Source organism: Myotis nattereri (assembly GCF_964212035.1).
Source record: "Myotis nattereri genome assembly, chromosome: 1".
Lineage (NCBI taxonomy): Eukaryota > Metazoa > Chordata > Mammalia > Chiroptera > Vespertilionidae > Myotis > Myotis nattereri.
Genome location: NC_138075.1, coordinates 54,097,979 through 54,121,881, shown reverse-complemented (window position 1 = coordinate 54,121,881; position 23,903 = coordinate 54,097,979). Strand labels below are relative to the sequence as shown.

Here is a 23,903-nt window from a genome sequence, read left to right as displayed (position 1 = left end):
TCTCCCTGGGTCAAACGGAGGGGGGGCCGGTTTGGTCCGTGTCCAAGAGCGCGTCCCGCCGCGCAGTTTGCTGGCCCCGAGCGGGGTTCGGGTGGGCAGGGAGGACTGTAGCCGCGGGGGCCTGAGTGAGTGCAGTATCGGGGAGCCTGCAGCCCGCGCAGCTGTGTGTGGTCGGAGCGAGGTTTTGCCCCTTCTGCCTCCCGCTCGGCAGCACATCGGACCCACCGCACCGACTCCGAGTGCGGACCGAGGCGGCCGGGCGTCCCTTCCCCACGCACGCACCCTCCGTGCCCAGCGGGGCGCAGCCTCCCGGGGCTGGCACTCCGGGCCCCGCCGCGCGCCCGGGAACGGCAGCCTCAGGCGCTGCGTCCTCGGGCTGGCGGCCCGGGCAGCGCCTCCAGATGGGCCCGCAGGGTCGTCCGCGCTGCTCCGCTTCGGGGCCCGCGGCCGGAGCGGGACCAGCTAGCTGGAGCCGGCGCCGCGGAGCCCGGCGTCCCGCTCCCGAGGGCCCGGAGGCGGCGTCCTCAGCGGGCGGGCGGGCGGCCCTGCCTCGCGGGTACCTGCGCGCGGCTCCCGCCCCTCCCCGCCAGCCCGGCTCCGGCCCGCCGCGCCCCGCCGCGGGCTTTGTCCACCGGCCCGCGGCCGCCCCTCCCCGTTCCCGCCGGCTCCTCCCCGCCCCCTCCGCGCCGGCCCCACTTCCTCGGAGCGGCGGCGCGGGCGGGCGGCGGGCGGCGGGCGCGGGCCGGGGACGAAGGGGTTAAGCCGAGCTCTTCCCGGCGCGGAGGGATCCGGAGCCGAGCCGAGCGCGGTGCTGAGGCCGCCTCAGCGAAAAAAATGTCCGCCTGAGGAGACCCACAAGTTCTATTCGGGGGGACCGCCAGCCCGCCCCGGGAGGAAGGGGCGGCCAGGCCCGAGAGCCGCCTCCCCCGCCCGGATCCGAGAGCTCGCGCGGGGCAAAGTGATCCGAGCCGCCGGGCGGTGCGCGGGGACGCCGGAGCCCGCGCTGCCGGCCAAAGTGAACTTTAATCGGGGTGGTTGGATGCGGAGACGGGGCGGCAGGTAATTGAGGGCAGGCGGGCGGGAGGGGGGCGCCGCGGCGGGGCGTCCCTGCCGGAGCGGAGGCGTCCCCGGCCCGCGCCCCAACTCCGCGCCCCTTTGTACCGAGCGAGCCCGGGGTCCCCTCCAAGTTGGGGAGCGGAGTGGGGGCGGCCAGGCCCGCGGGCGGGCGGCGCGCTCGGCCTGCGCGGGGGCCCCGTTCGGTTCTGGGCTCGGGGCGCCTGGGAGAGCGGGCTGCTCCGGCCGCCGAGCCCGGCTCATTGTTCCGCGGGTCCGGGGCCGGCCGGCCGCCGGCGGGGCAGCCCAAGTGGGAGGAGGCCGAGCTGGGGCAGGAGGACGCCGGGCGCGAGCGGGACTAGTTGTCGGTGTTTCTGTTTTCTTTTCACCGACGCCCCTGGGGCGCCCGCGGGGAGCCTGGCGACACCCGGGGCCCGCCGGGGCGGTCCGGGCGGCGGCGGCCGCGGCCGCGGGCCTGCGAGCGGCGCGTTCCGTCCCCTGCAACTTGTCGGGTCTATTGTTGCCGAGCCCGATAGTCGCTTCGCCTCTCCCCCGCCGCCGCCCGGCTCGCCGGACGCCCGAGCGCCCCGCGCCCGCCCCGCGAGACCCCCGCCCGGGCCGGCCCCGCGCGCGCAGAGCTCCCGGCGGCGGCGCGGGGCGGGGGGCGCCGCGGAGGGAAAAAGGGACCGGCCCGGAAACTTGCGGGAGAGGCGGTGAGTTGCGGGATCCGCGGCGTCGCTCCCGGGCCGCCGCGCCGAGAAGAACGCGTGGAGTCGCGGACCGGGCGCGGGCTCCCGGCTCCCCCGCCCCCTGCCCGCGCGGCGCGGGGACCGACTGGGGTGTGGGGAGCCGGCTCCGCGCGCGGCTCTGGCCGCGAGCCCCGCTCCATCCCCTCGGCGGTCGCTGGCTGAGCCCGGTTCTTCCTCTGCCTCAGGACCCGCTAGAAGTGGCCCAAGATGAATCCTCAGCAGCAGCGCATGGCCGCGATAGGGACCGACAAGGAGCTGAGCGACCTGCTGGACTTCAGTGCGGTAGGAGAGCTTCCCGCGGCATCGCGGGGTTCGGCGGAGGTTTCGTGAAAAAAAGAAAGAAAGAGAAAGGAAGGAGGTGGGGGGAAGCGACGTGGAGACGAGGCAGCGCGAACTCCCTCTGCTTTGAGCAGAGTTCTCAGGGCTGGAGTCCAGCTCCCCCAAGTTGGACACCTGAACTTTGATGTAATGTCTAGACTTGCAGATTGAAAACTTTATTGCCAAAGGGGTCATTTGTTTTAACCAGTTGAAAGGAAAACAGTGTAATCATGAGCTTTGGTTGAGTCACCCTCTGACCCTGATGGTGATTAGGGATTTTTGAACTCCACAGGAGAGAAGAAAATTATTTTTTCTTCAACGCTCCTCACCATTTCTCTCCCCAAGCTGTGGTACATGAGAGATGTCATTTACAAGAGAGCCAGCCTTTTGAGCTGAGTATCTTTGTAATACACATATGTGTGTGTAATGTGTATATATTTACAATTTTTTAGGTGGGTAATAATTGAGTGACTCAAAAGCATCTGTTGAAACCAAGGGGCCCACTGCCCTTACTTTTAATGGTTGAATTCCTTTTTTAACTGCTTGCTGTTAGGAGTCAGGACCAATCCCTACTTTATAAAACTTAGAGTGGATCCTTAGTGTATTGTGGTAGTTTCATTTGATATGATTTTGACTGTATGTAATGTAAATGTAATGAGATTTAATTAATTGCAATCATGGACAAAAGTTCACTATTTAAACTCCATAATCTTAGAAGGTCTCATTTAAGTGACTGATTTTGCAGGACAGAATATAACCAAGTAGTGTTAGTAAATAGTATCACAGTATATTTGCCTTTCTGGGTCTGAATGTACATTTCAAATTTTATTTTAACGTCCTTCTGAAATATAGTAATTAACTGATGACTCTTGGTTTGCAAAGTCTAGAAGAATTTCAGGACTAATAGATACTTCTGGGTTATTTTGCAGATGTTTTCCCCACCTGTTAATAGTGGGAAAACCAGACCAACAACACTGGGAAGCAGTCAGTTCAGTGGATCAGGTAAGATGATGTCTAAAATCAGAACCTCATGTTTTGATGTTGTGATACAGTTTAGTAGAAAAATATATAAAGTATTTTAATATCTTTCTTCATGGCATTCTTTAGTGTCTTGTTAAAATTATAAATAAAAACAGGAAAAAAAATAAAATTATAAATTAAAAACAACCAAACCTAAAATGTGGGCTGTTGCTGTAAGGATCTATTAACATTTCACTAAGAATTTCTATATGGATTAAGAATTCTCTTTTTCAATGAATTTTTAAATTGAAAATTGTCTTATTTGAATATAAGGGATTAGATCATGCATCTATATTTAGAAAAGTACCAGAAGAAAATGCACTATGGCCATATGTGATCTTTTAAAAAATGTTTATTTAAATATGTGTTTTTAAATTTTGCTAAATTTTTAGTCCATTAGCATTATGTAACCCAGGGTTTAAAGAATTGGTAAAATAATATTATTTAATATATGCTCATGAAAAGTAGAATTGAGTCAAGCAACAATTAGTAAGATGCTTATTTTAAAAGATGGCCATTCCCTTAATAGTCTGCAGCAAATGAACAATTTTGTGGATGGTTATTTAAAATGTTAATGGAATAAAAGTTACAAATAAACGAAAAGGAGTTAGATTTATTTTCAAATGACACCTATTAGGTGACTGAATTCTGTCATACATTCAGATTACATGATGATAATGTTTAGAGTAAGGTAAATTAGTCCTATTCCTACACTAGTGCTGTCCTCTTTAAATTTGTCTTCTGTATATTTATAACTGCTCTGCTCCATTAACATTTATCCCATATTTCTTAAGTATGCATATTTTTGTTTTTCTAACTTAAAAATTCATGGTGAAAAAAAAAAAAGACATTCTAAAGGTCCATTCTAGTGTACAAAAGCTATAATTTTCTGTTTAAATTTATTCATTAGTGCTAAGAGATAGATGAAAACAAGAACAAAAACAAACAAAAAAACCCTAAAGCCATGACAGTATCACCTTAAAAAAACCAGCTGTCAAATCTCTGGGCTGAAACAGTAATTCCTCTTTGACTGGTACTTTTATTTCCCCTGGTAAAGTGATGGCGATTTCTTAAGATACTGTGAGAGCAAAACATTAGAAAGGAAGATTAAATTAGTAATCATTTTACTACTTTATTACACTTTACATTTACAAGCATTTCTATTTAAAAGACATGCAATAACTTAAATTTACTAAAATTCATTTTTAATGATGAAATCGCAGCTTATGAGGAAAATAATATGTCGTTTAATATTTTATATTAAGTACAATAAAAGCACTTTGGATTGTAAATATCCTAAGGCTAATACTATCCTTAATAAAAAGGGTACCATAACATGTCAGCCAAACCTCAGCTCTTCTCCCACCTCTTTCCTTTTACTGGCAATCATTCGAATATTGTCACTTTTTGGGGAGAGGGGAGAACATTATTAGTTAATGTAGAAGAAGGCTATATTTCCTTTCTGCACTACTGTTTTGAGTATGTCTCAATTTTTGCAACTAATCATTCTCAGGAACTGTCAAATTTACTTTGTCTAATATGTAGTACATGCTTAGTATATTTCATTAATGAATAGTGATATTGCTGTTTCAGGCTAGTAGTTCCAGCTTGAATTGTGGAAATTATATTTAACTGACACTCATTGATATCAATAACATGGACTTTAGAAACTTGCTATTAGAAATATTTTCTGTTTTTAGAATAAGGACAATTAGTTTTTTACTTCATAAAATTAAGAAGGTGTGATTTTTATAGTCTGAAATTAAAAAGTAGGTGAACTTGGTGTGTATTACAAACATGGCGTTGGAGAAGTTGTAGGTCCTTGCTTGCATTATATGAAAAAAAAAATTCCTTTTTACATTGTAGCAGTGGTTGTAGTATTTGATTTTTTGGAGTAGAAACTTTTTAGTTTTAAAACTGTTAGACTTGTTATTTATCTATTGGAAGTTTGAATTTAAGCACTTGTATTTAGTGGACATAGTAATTTTTATCTGTGTGGTTTGTTTTAAATCTAGAAAAGAATTTTTAAAAGCTGTGACCTTTAATAATTAGTTTTGGGGAAGGGAACATGCCATATGATTATTTTATATCAAAGTATGTTTACTGGTAGATATGGTTTTCCTGTAGCCATTTCTTATCTTAAAGACAATGTCTAAAAGAAATTGGTATAGTAGTATTATTTTATTTATATATTTTACTGATATTTGAATTATCTGTCTTGATATCAAAGGATATGTAATACGTCCTAATGCTTGTTTGTTTGCAGCGTATAAGGATCTAAAGATCTGACTTTCCTTCTGAAGAGCTGACTTAAAGATTAGAGTTTTCTTGTCTTTGGAGTCATTTGTAAAACCCTAACCTTTTGCCTCATGAAGACTATAATTGTGCAGTATAATTTCCTTTCTTGATTATTTGTCCTTTTTAGGATGATTTTATTTCACAGTGGGATTTTCTTGAGAAATAATATATAACACCTTTGGAATTTTTTGAAACATACATGCTAGAGTACACAATGTTATTTTTAAATCAAAGCAAAACACATAATTCTAATGATAGCTGATACTTCATCAAAAGTCACTATGGAAAAGATGAATGTATTATGTACTATTATTTGTTTTGAGAAGTCTGTTAAAATGCCACTTTTTCATTAAGGTGTTAATTTTCTTTGCCTGGTAAGGCTGAATTTTTCTGCATGGTATGATAGAGTCTGGGAGGCGCTTTCAGCAGTGACCTTGAGAGGCATTTCTATAGGCGTTAAAGGTGAGGCACTGTTAGGGCACTGTATAAAAGGAAAGTTTGTTGAAAGGAATTAATAAAATTAAAATAGCTAAGGTGTTTATTAAGTCCACTGTCTCCTCAACTTTAGGGTTTGAGTATGTGGAACTAGGTTCTGATCCTGGGTTTAATTTTTAGTAATTTAATGTTTATGTGCTATATGAAATATTTCTTTTGTTAGTTTTTGAATCCAAGTAATAAGAGATGTTGCGAGGCTTGGGATATATATTCAGTATGTGAGCCATATTGACTCTCTTTGTCTGAAATTTCTATCTAGAAAGTTGTTTTAACTAGCAAGTAAAGTTTTACTTTTCCTTGTTCAAATCCGACTTTGGTAATAGTTCTTGCCCAAGAGTTTGAGAAATAATTGTAAAAACTATTTCTAGCTCTTAAATTTTAAAAGGTATATAGTTTTTCAATCTCAGTTACTGATCAGTTTCTGGAGGGAGAAATTTTTCATATGTACACATAGGCTTTTTGAGAATGTTGCTGTAGTGCCAGAAAACTAAATTCTCATTAAATTGCTCTTCAGCAAATTTTTTTATTGAATTAATTTTTTGTAGTTTCATATGCAGTTGTAAGGAACAATACAGAGACCCCATGTACACTTACCAAATTTTCTGCAGTGGTAACAATTTGCAACACTAGTACAATATTACACCTAGGTTATTGATAGTGATATAGTCAAAATACAAGAACCCTTCTATCACCACAAAGATTCCTGGTGTTTCCCTTTATAACAGCATCTAATTGTAAAGTAATTTAAAAAAAAAATCTACGGTAAGATTATTAAATACCTACTCACCGTGCTAAACATGGAGTAAGCTTTTCAAGTTGCCTGTACCATAATTTGAAAATATATATATTTTTAAAATATATATATTTTATTGATTTTTTTACAGAGAGGAAGGGAGAGGGATAGAGAGTTAGAAACATCGATGAGAGAGAAACGTCGATCAGCTGCCTCCTGCACATCCTCTACTGGGGATGTGCCCGCAACCAAGGCACATGCCCTTGACTGGAATCGAACCTGGGACCCTTCAGTCCGCAGGCCGATGCTCTATCCACTGAGCCAAACCGGTCAGGGCTGAAAATATTTTAAAAAATCAAAAAAGGAAACCAAAATTTACCAATGCAACTGAATTATAATGTAAGTAGGAATGGTACTTTAAATCAAGTAGATAATAGGTTTAGCCTTTATATGTAAGATATTTTAAGGTTATGAGTATGGTGTGGTTCATGTTGTGTACCTAACAATGTTGAAATTTATAGTAACTGTAATGTGTCGTAATATACACTTGTTCAAATTTAGTGCTTTTACTTGGGTAACAAAACCATGTTAAACATTTGTTTCCTTCAAGTTGTAGTGTGAATGAAATAACTGCAGAGTCAGCAGGCACATGAGGGAAAATACAGTATTTTAGGATAAATATCTCTGCTATTAAGTGGCTCATTTAAGGTAAAAGTTAAGTAGCAAAAAAGTCTTTAGAGAAAAACTGTTTATGAAAACACAGATTTGGAAAACAGAAAAATTAGAGACAAGTTTACAACCATGAGTATTGTGTGCTTTTCAGAGTCGTGCCTGTAGTATTCCTTCAGTAGTCATTGGTTTATAATGTATTTGAAAAATAATATGATTGGATCACAATTTTTAGAGACTTTATTATATACAGTGTGGTATGCCTATAATTAATTATTTAAATACAAGTTTAACTTTCTTTTAGGATACTATCCTTTGGTATATCCTTTTCTTTGAGTTTTTAAGTAATTCTCCTGGAACAGGAAGATAAAGGTGAAGATACTAAACCTTAAATGTAAACACAGTTGTTTTCACACTTTAGATTTAATGGGGTTATTTAGAATAATCTCTTATTAAAGCCAGCTAGTCTTTCTGTTCTTGAACAATTGGTAATCATGCCTGGAATGTCACTGCCTACTTAATGTTGTTAGACTTGGATAACTCTTGCCTTAAGAGAGTAAAGTAGCGCCGAAACCGGTTTGGCTCAGTAGATAGAGCGTCGGCCTGCAGACTGAAAGGTCCCAGGTTCGATACCAGTCAAGGGCATGTACCTGGGTTGCGGGCATATCCCCAGTTGGAGATGTGCAGGAGGCAGCTGATCAATGTTTCTCTCTCATCGATGTTTCTAACTCTGTATCTCTCTCCCTTCCTCTCTGTAAAAAATCAATAAAACATATTAAAAAAAAAAAGAGTAAAGTAACAGTATTAGAATGTGTCTTCTGAAAAAAAAAAGAAGAAAAAAAAGACCATTTCTGGACAGTGGACACTCTTTAAAAAAAACATAATAGGACTGCTTTGATTTCCACTTTTTTGGATGGGAATGTTGAAATTATAAATCTAATGCTTTTGCATTTAGGGAATAAAATGAGAAAATAAATATTTAAATATGTCAGTTCAAAAGACTAATTAATGACTTTCTGCTTTGTTAAATAGTGGAGCCATGTTTATCTCAGATTTATCAGTTAATTGCATATTTATTTAGTATCTACTTTGTGTAGCCTGCTGTTCCAGTAGCTTTTGGGAAGGTGGGAAATGAAGAAGGATATAGACAAAGAAAAGTGGGGGCATTTATTATGTAGATAGGGAGAGAAAATGTAAAATTGTGAGGTAGATAAACTTTTATAACATAAAAAATGTCAAAAACTGCACATTAATGTAGTTTAAATTAATGTAGTCCATAAGAAAAAGGGTGTGCTGAGGAGTCAGGGAACTGGTCTAAAGAAAACTCATAGATGTTGAATTTAGAGTTGACGTTTGAAGATATGGAAAATGAATCAGGGAAGAGAAGAACTGGCCTCCTAGATGTGGAATAGCATGAAAAGAGATCCCAAAATGGGAATTTGGCTTACTCCAAGGGACTGTAACATTCATGGAAAGAGAAGCTGGTTTTTATTGATCCCTGTTCTTGCATTCCTGGAGGAGCTAATATTTATATACTACTATCTGGAGCCTGATTGCATGGGTTCAAATCCAGTAATTGCCACTTACTAACTGGGTGATCGTGGGTAAATTACTTAACCACTCTGCTTCAGTTTCTCAGTCTGTAAGCTTTAATAATAGTAGCTATCATAGAGCTGTTATGCATATTGACTGAGTGAATACAGATAAAGCTCCAAGAACAGAGCCTGGCAAATAGTGAGCTGTGGTGGAGTAAATTTTTAGTGGTGAGACAATAGAATAAGGAAAGCATTTATTTATTCAGGAAGCCATTGTGCTAATCTAGGAATGAGCTAGGCATTAGTATAGGAAGGGAGATAAATTATCAGGTCAAAAATTGATGTTAATGGTAGAATTAGACATATAAAATCAGTGACTTTGGTTGATTATTTAATGTAAAAACACAAATTTTTATTAGAATACTAGAGGCCTGGTGCACAAATTCGTGTATGGGTGGGATCCCTCAGGGTTGCCTGTGGGGTTTGGGTCCCAGCTTGTACCTCCAGACTCGCAGTCCCAGCTCGCACCCCCAGCCTCACAACACTGCAGCCCTGCCTGGCACCCTGCCGTGGCCTGGCGCCACCCCCTCACCTGCTCCACCATCCTGCTTGTGGGGCGTTGATTGGGGCCAGGCCCCCCTACTCGGCTCCCTTAGCGTCTGGGAACTGGGTGGCGGCCCTACCCCCTGCTGCCACAGCTGGTCGCCATCTGCGGGGTGATCGGCGGGCTAATCGGGCCCCTGCTTGCATCCGCCTTGGCCTGGCATCGCCAGCTCACCTGCTCCACCATCCCCACCGTGGTCCCGCTACCGTTGGGACCGATCAGGGCCCGCAGTGCCTCTACTGCTGCCCACTGCCTGCACCACATGTTCTGTGCTGCTCCCTGGTGGTCAACACACATCATAGCGAGCGGTTCAACTCCTGGTCCAACTCCCGGTTGAACAATTTGCATATTAGGCTTTTATTATATAGGACTAGAGGCCTGGTGCATGAAATTTGTGCACTGGGGGGGGGGGCCGTCCCTCAGATTGGGCCTAAGCTGGCAGGCGGACATTCCTCTCACAATCTGGGATCCCTTGCTCCTTACCTCCTGTCTGCTCGCTCTTTACCTCTTGGCTTGCTGCTCCTTAGTGCTGCCACGGAGGTGGGAGAGGCTCCCGTCACTGCTGTTGCACTTGCCAGCTGTGAGCCCGGCTTCTGGCTGAGCAGTCACTCCCCCTGTGGGAGCGCACTGACCACCAGGGGGCAGTTCCTGCATTGAGCGTCTGCTCCTGGTGGTCAGTACGCATCATAGCGACTGGTTGTTCTGCAGTAACGGTTGCTCAGGCTTTTATTTATAGATGAATGGAGTCTCTGATGGCACTTGTATATGAAGTATAGATTTGTATATAAATGGATTGTGTGTGACTGGAGAGAATTCCTGTAATTCTTCAACCTGTATTGATTGAAATGGAGTGGAATCTAATTGGAGTCTGTCAGTGAGAGAGCACTTGAATTCTTGACTTTTCATAAAAGAGACAGTATAGTGCAGTGGGAAGAATTGGGTTTAGGAGACAGACAGCTGAATTGGAATCATTGCTTTGTGACTTGCTAGCTGGGTGGCACCCTCTTAAGGAATACTAATGATAATATTAATTATTAATAGTAATAATTATAACCAGTGTTATAGTCAGTGTTTATTGAACTATTATTATATGCTAGGTACTATGCTGAGCAATTTACAGGCATTATCTCATATTACTTTGGATAAAATGAGATGTTTCCTGGTTAGAGGTGGGGGCGGTGGTTTGAGAAATGCTGCCACTAGGGCAACATGTCAAAGTTGCTTTTTAGCGCATAAAGTTATATACATTGTTAAAAGTCTAAAAAGTCAGGCAGAAGAGTAGTTTTGAAAAGTCATCAGGTATCTTAGAACCTTACCTTTTATTTTTGCAGTTGATTTCTTCTTAAGACTTTTTTTTGTAGACTAGCTATTGTATAGTCCAGAATAATGAGTAGAAATGTGTACACCTTTGGAAAACCCTCTTCAGTGCTTAGGCAGCGCCACTTGGATGTAGTGTTTCTCCATATTCCCTCCCCAGCTACTTGAAATTCTTCCTGGAATGAGGTGTAGTCTCAATAAATAAAATAAAAATGACCTGAGAGGATAGAATAGTTGGGAGACACAGATTAGTGAAAGTGTTGGTCTCTAGGGCAGAGCTTCTCCACTTTTTTCTTAATGGTAGAGGAGAAGGGACGTAAACTCCCCTGGTACCCTGAAGCAATACCTTGCAAGTGAGCAGAAGAAATCTTAAAAATTCATGTCATTTTACTCTCTACTCTCTAGCACAAACATATTTGGTGTAATATAAATATGTTTTAATTAATCACTGAGTAAAATGGAAGTTCTAGTAAGGTGCATTATGTTTAGCTGTGGCATTGCCCTCCTCCTGTTTTGAGTTGTATTTTTGGTGTTAAGGGCCAGAGAGAGTGGGATGCAGACCTATACTATCTTTTCCTTAGTGAGAAGCCCAGCTTTGAAGTATATTCTTTAGATGTCTTTATTTCTGGATCATTTCTTCCCATAGAAGTTTATGGAAAGAGATCATTACATTAGAAGAAAAATGGCTTTGGTAGGGAGGAAATTATTACTTTGTAAACTAAACAAGGAGAGATTTGTTGGTAATGTCACTGTCATTTGAACCTCTGTTTTCTGATTACAGGTAGACCATCTGTAATTTCTTAACATACCCATGACTTGAAAAGCAAATGTATATTTTTTAGGGAGAACTTTGGTTTTTTGTTTGTTCCATGTTTAAAACATGTTTTCATAAAGACCATGGTGAGTCATCCAAGCTAGGGTAAGCTGATTGGGGACTTAAAGATCACTTTTAAAGATCACACAAAAATGAAAACAGACTAGGGATTGTTACTAATTTTTATTGCATTGGGTAGTGACTCAAGGATGAAACCTTCAAAATAAAATAAAACAATTTGAGATAAGTTGCAGGACAGAAAAATACTACTTTTTAAAAACAACTACACTACCATATTTTCCCATATTTTTGGTTATTAAAAATTGAGAAAGGTTGCCTAAGATGTCATTTTGTCAGGTCTATTTTAGGTGTTAGGAAGGTGCCTGCATTTGAGCTGAGAGAGTCTTTGAATTTGAAAGATTATTCCAGTTACATTAAGGACCTGGAGGCAACCTTTCTCAACATTTGTTGGTTTATTTATTTTTGTTTTGCCGGTGAGCCATTGCAAAGCTTTAAAATGAGCAGGATCACCTCATGATTACTATTCTACGACTTCATTGGTGGTTAATGTACTAGTAGAGAACACAGTTAAATTTAATATGATCGTGCAACTCTAATCAATGAGCAAATGTGCTGCTGTTCTCAGCAAGACTTGAGTAGTGGTGGGGCACCACAGGGATCCCTCCTAGGAGAGAATTACAGTCATCAAGCTTCTCAGTCCTTGAGGCATATGTTGTTGTTTTCAGGTTGTTGGGGATAAAGAAAAGGTTTGTTGTGCCACTAGAGAGGAAAAAATGCTAGGCTCACTTTGACTTATGGCAGAAGCATGATTTGTCCACAAGTTAGAGAATCTGAGTTTGTATGGGCAATCATAGGCCATGGGTGAAAATCTCTGAGTTCTCCTGAGTTAAAAGGTCCTCTTAGTTTTTTTGCCATTTGGAAGCCCTACTATATCTAGCTGACTTTGTCACCTGTCAGAAGCCCCTTGCCTCTCAGCTTGGCATTGACATGTTAAGGTTTTGGAAAATGTTTTTCAGTGTTGGTCCCAATTTGGGATAAACTTAAAGGGGAAACTTTATAGCTGGCTTGAGTTGATTATGCCTCTCCAAGTAGGTAAGTAATTAGGCCCATTTCAAGATGATACTAAGTATTCTACCTATTTCTTATCTAAGCACCAGCTAGTTGTTTTTGTTCTAGGAGATAGCATACTTTACTACCTGTTATCTGCCAAAGGGCCACAATCCCTGATCTCCAATTTTGAAATCCAAAAAGGTTTGAATAAAAATTTTTCCTTTAAATTGACCATAAACTATTTTCATGGCAAAAGCTGATCTTATCTGAAGGGAGGCCATTGACATTCTCTATTTTCCTAGTCACTGTATGGTTACCAGGTGCTGGGGTGATATGTAACATATGGTATATATAGCACTCTATATTTCTTTTCTAAAATCTGAAAAACTGGGTTCTAAAACCTGGCCCCATGGATTTCCAAAAAGATATTATAGACCTCCCTCTTTGTATGTGCGTCCCAGGTGTCGTTTTCAACTCAAAATAAATAGTTCTTTTTTGGATTAAGAATCTGTATTAGAGATTTTTATTACTTTAAATACAGAAAAAAAATGTGGTGGACTTGTTACTATAATGGAAATTCTTCTTGGAATGTAGGCTTCTTAGGTTGAGATTTGTGCTTTTTGAATAGTTTGTCCAAAACTTTGATTTAGGAAATCGATTTCCATTTTGAGGAGGGATAAGCTTTTTCATCTTTCGGGCCAAGGAGTGTACTGATATTTCCCTAGTCAGTTTGCATGGCCATTTTCAGGATGCTAACAGGAGATATATTTATACATGTATATATAAAACCAAATGAGCCCTAACTGGTTTGGCTCAGTGGATAGAGCGTCAGCCTGCGGACTGAAAGGTCCCAGGTTCGATTCCAGTCAAGGGCATGTACCTTGGTTGCGGGCACATCCCCAGTTGGGGGTGTGCAGGAGGCAGCTGATCGATGTTTCTCTCTTATCGATGTTTCTAACTCTCTATCCCTCTCCCTTCCTCTCTGTAAAAAAATCAATAAAATATATTTAAAAAAATTAAAACCAAATGAAAATAATTATATGATCACCTCTGAAAGGAAACCTCAACACTAACCATACCCAATTTTAACTGCTGTCTGTGAGCAAACAGAGAATTCTATCAAAGCCATCTTCATAAAGAAAAGGAGAACTAAGATATGGTTCCTTAGGGGATAGACAACAAAACCAGCCTTTGGTAATTTTATTCTCTCCTTTTATATATGTTAAAAGTTTTCATAGATTAGTAGCTTAATGTTTATTCCTACAGTATACTCAGTTAAAGGGTCTTTATTAAAAAAAATTGTGATATTAATGAGAATATGAAAAGTCCCCCCGGAGTCTGTCATTGGCTTCTTAGTCCCGGTTTAATATAAACTATGAAAGTAGCAATAAAGTGAGGTGAAATAAATTAGTTTGTAGTTTACCTGTTTAAGAGGCAGGCCAGTTGGCCGTTCTGACTTCTGGTTGCCTTGCAAACCTGTTCTCTGTACTGTTACCAGTGTTACTGTCTTAAGAACCATGAATAGTTAAATTGACTTAAAGTTTGAAGGAGTTTGAGATGCTTTGTTGTAGGAACACAAAACAGGCCATACAGCCAAGATCTCTCTTGCCTTCATAGTTATATAATAACCTCTTGTCAAGTTTAAAAGAGTAGTGCCACAATGAGCAGACTCTGAGTTTGACTCTGGAGGTTTGCTGAACTAATTGTATAGCAGTAGGACTTTGCCCAGTAAATCATTGGAGGTAGGGGAGGAGTCTTACTGTTTTAAAAAATCAATAATGATAAAAGTACTTCATAAATATTTAGTCATGCATTATTTACTTCGTAATTCTTGTAGGAAGTTGGTAACTGTTCATTTTACAGAGGAAATAGAGAAATCAACAGTGATATACATTTCCCTGTGGTTTCTTATTGCCCCTCAGAAGCAGCAAACTGATCAGTTGTAGTTGCACCTGCACTGATACCAATCTACACCAGGTCATGGTTTGCCTTGAGGAGGAATTTAATATCTCTAGAAATCTTTAAAATTTGTTTTTGTAACAGGAGGCTTAAATGGTGTAATGTTGATATTCTCCAGAAAAAGACCTTCAAGATTTGTTTTTATTAAAAAGAAAACAGAATTATCAAAAGCCTCCATAAAATAAAATTGTAGTATTGCAAGATATTGAATATAAACAACTGCCATCTGAAATGTTTTTAGGAGAGTGTAATTCTTTTTATGTGTGGTTCTTCTTTTAACTGTTCAGCTGTCATCAGACTCTGTGTCTTGGGAAGAAGATGAAATTTGATATATGTGTAAGATATTGGAATATTCACATCTATTTAGTTGAGGCCATAGAAAAGAATGGTTACTTCATAGTGTGAAAAATTCTTTATTTTCACTTCCGCTTTTCAAAGACAGTGTTTATTTAGCTATAAAGGCAAGTAAAAGCAGATGGAAAATAGTTATTCCAAAGGTAGTTTAAAAATGTTATTAAACATACAGAAGATACTTCAATGGAAATTGTTAAAATATAATTTTGGAAACAAAACTTTCAATGAATTAAAATGAAAAGACTTATGCTAACTTATAATTTGAGAGGGTGCTGATTAGTCCATTTTGTATTTTCATTTATTTAAAACTAGACTGGGCATTCATTATGCTGAAGTGTATCTGTAGGTACTAGAGCTCTTACCAATGCACAGTTTTATTTGTCTATGTAGAGTGGTTTGCTTAAGGTGGTGGAGAATAGATAGATACATTCTGGTGTAATGGAAAGAGGAGGGGTTTGGAGTCACAAAGTTTTGGTTTAGTATTATTTACTAGATTTATGATTCTAGGGCACTAAATTAACTTCTCTGATCCTTGTTTATCTTATGTCTAAAATGAGGAGAATAAAAATACTGCCTTAGGGGGTTGTGATAATGATCAAGGTAAGCAATTTTAAGGAAATTCTTTCTAAAATGTGGAGGTTTAGCCCTGACCAGTTTGGCTCAGTGGATGGAGCGTTGGCCGGCGGACTGAATGGTCCCAGGTTCGATTCTGATCAAGGGCATGTACCTTGGCTGCGGGCACATCCCCGGTGGGGGGTGTGCAGGAGGCAGCTGATCGATGTTTCTCTCTCATTGATGTGTCTAACTCTCTATCCCTGTCCTTTCCTCTCTGTAAAAAAATCAATAAAAATATAAAAATAAAATAAAATAAAATGTGGAGGTTTATGGTTCTGCATGAATATTAGTTGGCTTATGTTAGGTGGCATAGCAACTGTTGAAGGGATGTAATGCTTACAATTATATATAGAGAAAGTGACTCTGCATGCAAAACATTTCAGTTACATAGTTATTGAAGATTAAATCAGGTGATTGAGAGGGATGATGAACTACGGGGACTCTTTATGGTAGCTAATCCTCAAAATCTTACAATTCTTCAGGTGAGTTCTTCCTCTTTTTGGTTAGATAGGGAAAGTTATATCAATAAAGTAAAAGAAATCTTCACTCATACTCTTTGTTAAAACTCTGTTAATTATATCCCAAACCAGAGAACCCCAAAATTATTATCCTCGAGCCCTTTATTCTCAGCTTAGTTGTTTTAAATGCTTGTTGAGGATCTGTTGTAGTGCAAGGTTAACTTCAGGCTTAAGTAGGTGCAACAATGAAGTATAGTTCTTAGGAATAGTCTGCTTTTGCTTTGTTTAATGAGTAGTAATCTGGATAAAATTTTAGTGTCAATAAGAGTCAACGTTTTAAGGATTTAAAAGTACAGGATGGAGTGGCTTTGGTGTACTCACTCCTGTTTGAGGATGAGATGGTATAAGAAGGAAGTTGGGAAATGCAAATGGAACTCCCATGTGCTGTATAGGCAGGGAGGGCTGATTTAGTCTCATCCATAAATGACAAGGTATCAAGGCTTGGGACTGTCTGCTGGTCACTGTTTATGTGTTCTTTGTGATTAGAGAAGTTGAGGGCTCCCCCAGGTCCCCAAACTACCCTTTTCATTTAGTATCCTTGTCTGGTTAAATAAAACATCTGGCTCACCTTTTATTGGAAAATATTGGGGTTTTCTCTGTATGTTTATAGGACTGTATTGTTTAGAAGTTTCCCTTTTATTTTAAAGAAGGAAATCAGCAAATCCAAATTTCATGTAACCTAGAGCCAGTAGGGCCATCAAAACCACATTGGTGTGGCTTTGATGGAGGCCTGTGGACTGTGGGCTCCATAGCAGCTGTTTGTTCATTGTTCTCCGGGATAAGACAATGACTGGGTTTGGGTGAGAAGGGTTATGGGATGATTTGACAGTCACTCTGGGGCCTTCTGTCTCTGGGTTTTCCATTGTAATAGTTCCTAATGCTTTCTTGAAAGATTTATACTAAATTGCAATGATGTGAGAGTAGGTGGTAGGTAAAACAGCAAAACTAAGGACCTTGGGGATGGATAGCAGGAGTTCATGAATGATTTGATGGTCACTCCTGGGGCTGGGTGAAATAGCTTATTTTTCTTTCATAGGTAATTGATGACTTCTGCATTCCTTTGCCATCTCTGGGCATTTCAATAGTCTCCTTACTTGAGCTCCTTGCTGCCAGTTGCTCTCTTTTCCAATCTGTATTAGTCTGCTCAGACTGCCATAAGAAAATAGACTGAGTGGGTTAAACAAGAGCAGTTTGTTTTCTAACAGTTCTGGAGGCTGGAAGTCAGAGACCAGGGTGTCAGCATGGGTGGGTTCTGGTGTTGACTCTTCTTGCCTTGCAGATGGCAGCTGCCCCTTTGCTGCATTCTCATAGTCTTTTCCTCAGTGTGCACTAGAACAGGTTGGGGGAGAGAGAACTCTTTGGTATCTCCTCTTGTAAAGGCACTAATCCCTTCACAGGGGTCCCATTCTGATGACCTCATCTAATTCTCATTACCTCCCAAAGGCCTCGCCACCAATACTGGCTTCAATAGATAAGTTTTTTTGGCGGGGACACACACACACACACACACACACACACACACACAAGCATTTAGTCCATAACAAAACCCTAATATTTTTAAAACATCTTTCTCCTGTGATTTGTCTCTACATTTATTCCCTGTTGGCTATCAAAACAATAAAAAATCTCACCTTGGTATTTAAGTTCTTTAATAATCTGATAGGAATGTAGGTTACCCCTTTTTCCACTCACTACTTCCCAGTGTGAATTGTATGATTCAGTCACACTGGTGCTTTTATCAGACCTTCTACTTCTAGTTATTCTTTTCTCCCACACTGGGATACCTTCTTGTAATTCTTGTGCCATTTGAATCCCCTGTCATTTTGAATCCCCTGTCATTTTCTACCCATTTTAGGTCATAATTTTATAAAAATATGGCTTCCACATATTTTAAGGACTCTTGGGTAAAGGAAAGTAAGAGTTCTTTTTCTGCTCGTGAAGGCAAAGCTAAGGTCAATATGGCAGTTATGGCCAGTAGATTTTGAGTACAACCAGTTATTATAGTTGGATAGACAGAAGACTGAAGTCCTAACCGGTTTGGCTCAGTGGATAGAGCGGCGGACTAAAGGGTCCCAGGTTTGATTCTGGCCAAGGGCATATGCCTGGGTTGTGGGCTTGGTCCCCAGTGGGGGGGCATGCAGGAGGCAGCCAATCAATGATTCTCTCTCATCATTGATGTTTCTATCTCTCTCTCTCCCTTCCTCTCTGAAATCAATAAAAAAATATTAAAAGATAAAATAAAAGAAGACAGAAGCCTACTTCTGATGAACATTGAACAAAGGATTTCTGTTTGTAGGAGTTCTACTTTGTGATCTCCAAGTTCTTTTTAACCCTAAAGTTCTTTAGAATACTTTAGTCTTTTAAAAAAATTACATGTATGTTAGCCAGATTATAGCTACCCAAAAGCAAAGATGATGTTTTACACTTGTTTTTCTGCAAAGTACTCTATTTTGAGGTCAACAGACACCTGATGTTTGACTATTTTTAGGTTTGGGGATGTGCAGTTGGTTGGTGGAAAGCAAGATTAAATTCCTTAAATTAAATTTCCTAGATTAAATTTCCTAAGTGGCATTTATCTTTTCTAGCATCAGCTGCATGGTGAAGCTTTAAGGAAGCACTGAACTTGTGTGGATTAAGTGACTGGAGACCTGAGGTGTTCATTTGTTAGAATGAATAAATTCTACTCGTTTTCTTATTTCTTCTGAAAGGATCTTAGTCCATCCAGGACCCCACATTTAAACATCAAGGATGAACAAGAAGTGGGCAAGTGTTTAAAGGCATTGAGGTTGTATGTGAATACAGCTGCCTCTACTGAACCACAGCCCTGTCTTTCAAAAGCAAAGAGAAGTGATACTTTCATAGTTTCTTTTCACAGGGTGTGTGTTACTTTTGTTCTCTAGTAATGTCAGATTGTGGGGAGAATGGCTTGTCTGATTCTGGGATTGATTGGATAGAGGAGCTCTGTTGTTAATAAGGTCCATAGGAACCATTTTACCACAGTCTGGAAATCAGTAGATGGCCAAAGCCTTGCAAGAATGACTTTTCCTAAAATAAGCCTGATTTTTGCCAAATGGAAGAGAGGGTGAGCCATGGAAGAGAGGTTGTATGATCTAGCATTAGAGTGGATGTGGGGAAACATCCATTAAGAACAGAAAAATATGCTCTAATTTTAATGCAACCGGGTCCATTCACCTGTTTAATTTGTGATAGAAAGGTGAACTACCGCCTTTTTACTTAATGCCTTTAAATCATCTTCAGTTTGGGGGCCAAAACTACTTTTGTCGACTCTAGAAAATATGTTGGCTTTTTTTTTTTTTTTTGAAGTTAGGGCTGCATATCTAGACGTGATTTTTTTGGGGGGCAACTGTATCATTTATTCATTCATTCATTTAAATAGGAATTGAGTTGACCACTCTGATGTAATTTAGAGCTAAAACATTAGTATGTGGACTGAAGGTTAAGGAGTTTTGTCAGGATTGTATTAAGTTGGAGATGTGATCTGGATGATAAAGATGGTAAAAATTCTCATCTCAGTAATCTGCCTCAACAAAAATTCTCCAGTGTAAACTTCTCACGGACTTAAGGCAACTTTATTTGAGCTGCTGGCTATTAGACTACTCTTTTATATGTCTCAGTTCTCATATAGCTTACCTATGAAAGGTGTAGAATATATTTTCGTGGATTTTTATTTTAAACAGTAACTTTCATTGCTTGTAAAACCTGCAGATTTCTGAGATGCCACCTTTTTATAGACTTAAGGTTGATTTTTAGTTCTCTGAAAGTGCCCTTTTGCTCCCTGTGAAAGGAGCAGGTTTGGATATATTCAGTGAGTCTAAAATGAGATAATTGGTATTTTTATTATTTGAATGGAGGCTTTGTATTTTTGAGCTCTGTGAAACAAAGCTGTGTTTGTAAACACATTTCAAAATTATAAATGACAATTTTTGGTGAAGATGTTAACTGAATAGCAAGAAAGTTCAAAAAAGGAGCTTTTGTTAACATTTAATAATAATCTGTTTTCATTGGTGATCTCTTTGATGTTTAAAGAGTACCTGATTTTTAGAGCTTTCTTGTATTGAAAATAGTCCTCAGATTGTGTTGTGGTAGGAAGATATTTTTTGGTATCCAATATTAGTTTTGGGGTTTCAACTGTTTTGGTTTAGAAGAATGTATCAAAAGCAGTGTACTTAAATATGAAAATAGTCTTGGGAAACTCTAGGAAAGCATTTGTTTTGTGCTCTAATGTCAGATGAATAAGTTACTGTATTATTGGACCAATAATAGAAATATTTTGGTTTGGCTCAACTGGTTTGGGTGTAAACATAAACAGTGTAAAAGTGCTCAGGCAAAATCCAAAGTAAGTCTTCAGATTTGTAAGATAAAGTTGTTAATTTTATATTCCCCTCCAGTTCCTTCTTATTTTAAAGACTTTTGTTGGCATTCTAATGAAGTTATCTGTTCAGGTATGGAAGTATTATTTCCAGGGGAAGTGTGTTTTATCTATTTGTAGTGTGGTTTTTATTAACCTCCTAGGTGACTCAGGAGGGGAGTGTTAAGTTTTAAATTAATTTAGAAAGCCTATATGTCAGACACTGAAAATGGCTTATTTTATTAATTACTTTTGAAAAATTATAAAAATACAAGCCAAAGCTAAAAAAATATCTAAACAGCATAGAAGGTACATGGTGGAAAACTAAAGTTCTGGTCATTCCTTCCTGTTCCTCATTCCCCCTCCCTTGGCAGAGATTTACACTGTTAAGTTTCTTCTCAAAGGTTTTCATGAAAAAAAAAAAAAAAGTTTTTCATGAATGTGTAAATGGCTCTCTTGCTCTCTTTCTCTCCCTCTTATAAGATAGGGAACAATAGTTCTTTGATTAACCTATTCACTTAACAACAGAGCTGTGTAGGGGATCAGTAGTAAAGGGCATTCTTGAGCCCATATTGATTTCTGTAGGACATTTGATTTCTTAAAATACGTGTAATGATTTGACCTGTTATAGAAAGTGACATAATTGTGCAACACATATGTCTCAGTGAAGCTAAAAACTACAAAAGCATTAACATTTGTTGGCAGTCTTAAAATTTCAGTTTCACCAACTTAATTGTTCTCCCCTTTAGAAAACAAGCACAAAAATGAATTTTATTGTAATAGAAAGCAATCAATAAAATACTAGCACAGGGCACACTTTTACATGAATTATTTAACATAACCTTCACAATACTCTTTGAGGCAGATTCAGTTTTACTACTATTTTTGCAGATGAGGAAATAGGCCTCAGATGGTTTGAATAACACAGCTGCTAAGTGGCAGAATCAGGTTTCAACGCTGACCCATACAATTATGCAGCAATAGCTAAGTTATTCAGATTGTTAAAAAAATTTGTCTCATGGACAGTTGTCTAATATCATGTATTCAGATATCACAGTTATAAAAATTTGGTGAAGTAGTCATTGTTAAAATGTGTTTGGTGGAGGGATTTGCTCTTCTCCGATCCCAAGCTCAGCACTGTAGTAGCTGAGATTATATGGGGAATTTTTAACACATACCTATTGCTGGATCCCCCACCCCAGATATTCTGATTGCATGGATCTGGGGCATAGCCCAGGAATCTGAATTTTTAACAAGTTCCTACTTAATTCTTAAGCAACAACCTGGCTCCAGTTTAGAACCATTGAAGTGTGTCTTTGTTTCAAATTTATGAATATGAGGTTTCAGTTCTCCACTTTTTTCTCTCTGAAGATAATGAACCATTACTTTGTAGAAACAAACATGTGAAACTTGAAAGTTCATTTAATGATATGTTAATACAAAATTTCATCTTACTGAGCTGTATTATATGGCGATATAAGTTTTTATTTTCTTCATAGGGCCACACTGTAATGGAAAGTGAATAAAACTGAAGACTTTATCTTATTATTTATCGCAGAGGTGAATATTATGGAAACATTTTGTAAATACATCTCTAAAATGCATAAACTGGAAACCAAAATTAAATGATCAAGACCCAAAGGCTTAGAAATGGGTTGTCCTTTTCATTTTCAGTTGGGAGCAAGATAATACTTACCAATAAATAATTGTGGATTAGATCTGTAAATCTCCCTCGGCAATACTTTTGCAGTTTCAGTGTAGAGAGGTCTTGCACGTATTTTGTTACATTTATCCATAAGTGTTTAATGTTGTTTAATTCTATTATATGTGGTATTCAAATTTTTTTCAATTGTTTGTTGATGCTATCTAGAAAAAAAAAAGGACTTTTATATATTGACTTTGTGTCCTGTAACCTTGCTAAATTAAATTCACTTATTAGATACAATAATATATAGATTTTTAATTGGGTGCTTTAGTATTTGCTATGTATTCAGTCAGGTTGAATGCAAATTAAGACCTTTTTTCCATTCTAATCTGTGTAGCTTTTTTTTTTTTTTAAATATATATATATATATATATTTCAGAGAGGAAGGGAGAGGGAGAGAGATAGAAACATCAATATCAATGATGAGAGAGAAGAATCATTGATCGGCTGCCTCCTGCACGCCCCCTACCGGGGATCGAGCCCGAAGCCCGGGCATGTGCCCTTGACCGGAATCGAACCCGGGATTCTTCAGTCCGCAGGCCGACGCTCTATCCGCTGAGCCAAACCGGTCAGGCTGTGTAGCTTTTATTTCTTCTACTGACTTAGGATACTGGCCATTATAGTCTATAATAATAAAAGCATAATATGCTAATTAGACCAGACTGCCGAATGACCTTCCAGACAACCTTCCTGATAAAGCCGGGGCTGTGAGGGCCGAGCCCCTTGCACGAATTTTGTGCATTGGGCCTCTAGTAAATATATAATGTTAAATAGAAATTATGAGAGTGGATATCTTTTCCTTGTTCCTTATTTTAGGGGGAAAAAATTCAGTTTTTCACCATTTAGTATGATTTAAAGTGTAGATTTTGGTAGATGTCCTTTACCAGGTTGTGGAAATAGCTTTCTAATCCCAGTTTGCTGAGTGGTTGTTTTTTTTAAGTCATGAATGCATTGACATTTTGTCAGATGCTTTTTTTGAATCTATTGAGATCATCAGATGGATTTTTTCCCCCTTTGTTCTCTTCATATAGTGAATAATATTGTTTGATTTTAATAAAATGTTTAATTTTTTAAAATCCTCACCCAAGGATATTTTTCCATTGATTTTTTTAGAGAGAGTAGAAGGGCGGTGGAGAGAGACAGACAGACAGACATCAATGTGGGAGAGACACATTGATTGGTCGCCTCCCGAACTTAACCTGGATTGGGGATGGAACTTGCAGCCCAGGTACTTGCCCTTGAGTGGGGTTCAAACCTCTGACCCTTTAGTGCATGGCCGATGCTCTAACCACCTAGCACACTGGCCAGGGTGTGTTTTTGAATGTTTAAACCAAGTGTTCCTGCAATAAATTCTACCTAGTCATGATATATTATTTGTATATTACTGACTTTAATTTGTTAATATTTTGTTAAGGATTTTTGTATCTGTATTTATGATGAATATCAATCTATAGTTTTCTTCCTTTTCTTTTTTGGTACTGTCTTTTTCTTGATTTTGGCATCAGGATCATGTAGCCTCATTGAATACATTGGGAAGTGTCCCCTCACTCTTCTATTTTCTGAGAGTATTTGTGTAGAAGTGACGTTATGTCTCCCTTACATATCTAACAGAATTCACCAGGGAGGCCTTCTGGGTCAAGTGTTTTCTTTATAAGGTTTTAAATTGTGAATTCAGTTTCTTTAGTTGATTTAAGGCTATACAGATAT

The 23,903-nt window shown here is 39.9% G+C and overlaps 1 protein-coding gene across 3 annotated transcripts in view; it reads left to right on the top strand.

Annotated features, from left to right (window-relative positions):
* The first annotated feature begins 753 nt into the window (after positions 1–753).
* Positions 754–23,903, top strand: part of TCF12 (transcription factor 12) — a 361,079-nt gene continuing 337,929 nt past the window's right edge. Inside the window, exons 1-3 of one of the 3 annotated variants that reach the window (XM_081093085.1) lie at positions 754–1,059; positions 1,988–2,084; positions 3,050–3,122. In XM_081093085.1, coding sequence (XP_080949211.1) covers positions 2,010–2,084; positions 3,050–3,122 — 148 coding nt within the window. In that variant the 5' untranslated portion in view covers positions 754–1,059; positions 1,988–2,009. Of the gene's footprint in view, positions 1,060–1,987; positions 2,085–3,049; positions 3,123–23,903 lie in introns of those variants that run through there. The other 2 variants (XM_081093086.1, XM_081093087.1) reach the window with 2 other exon arrangements.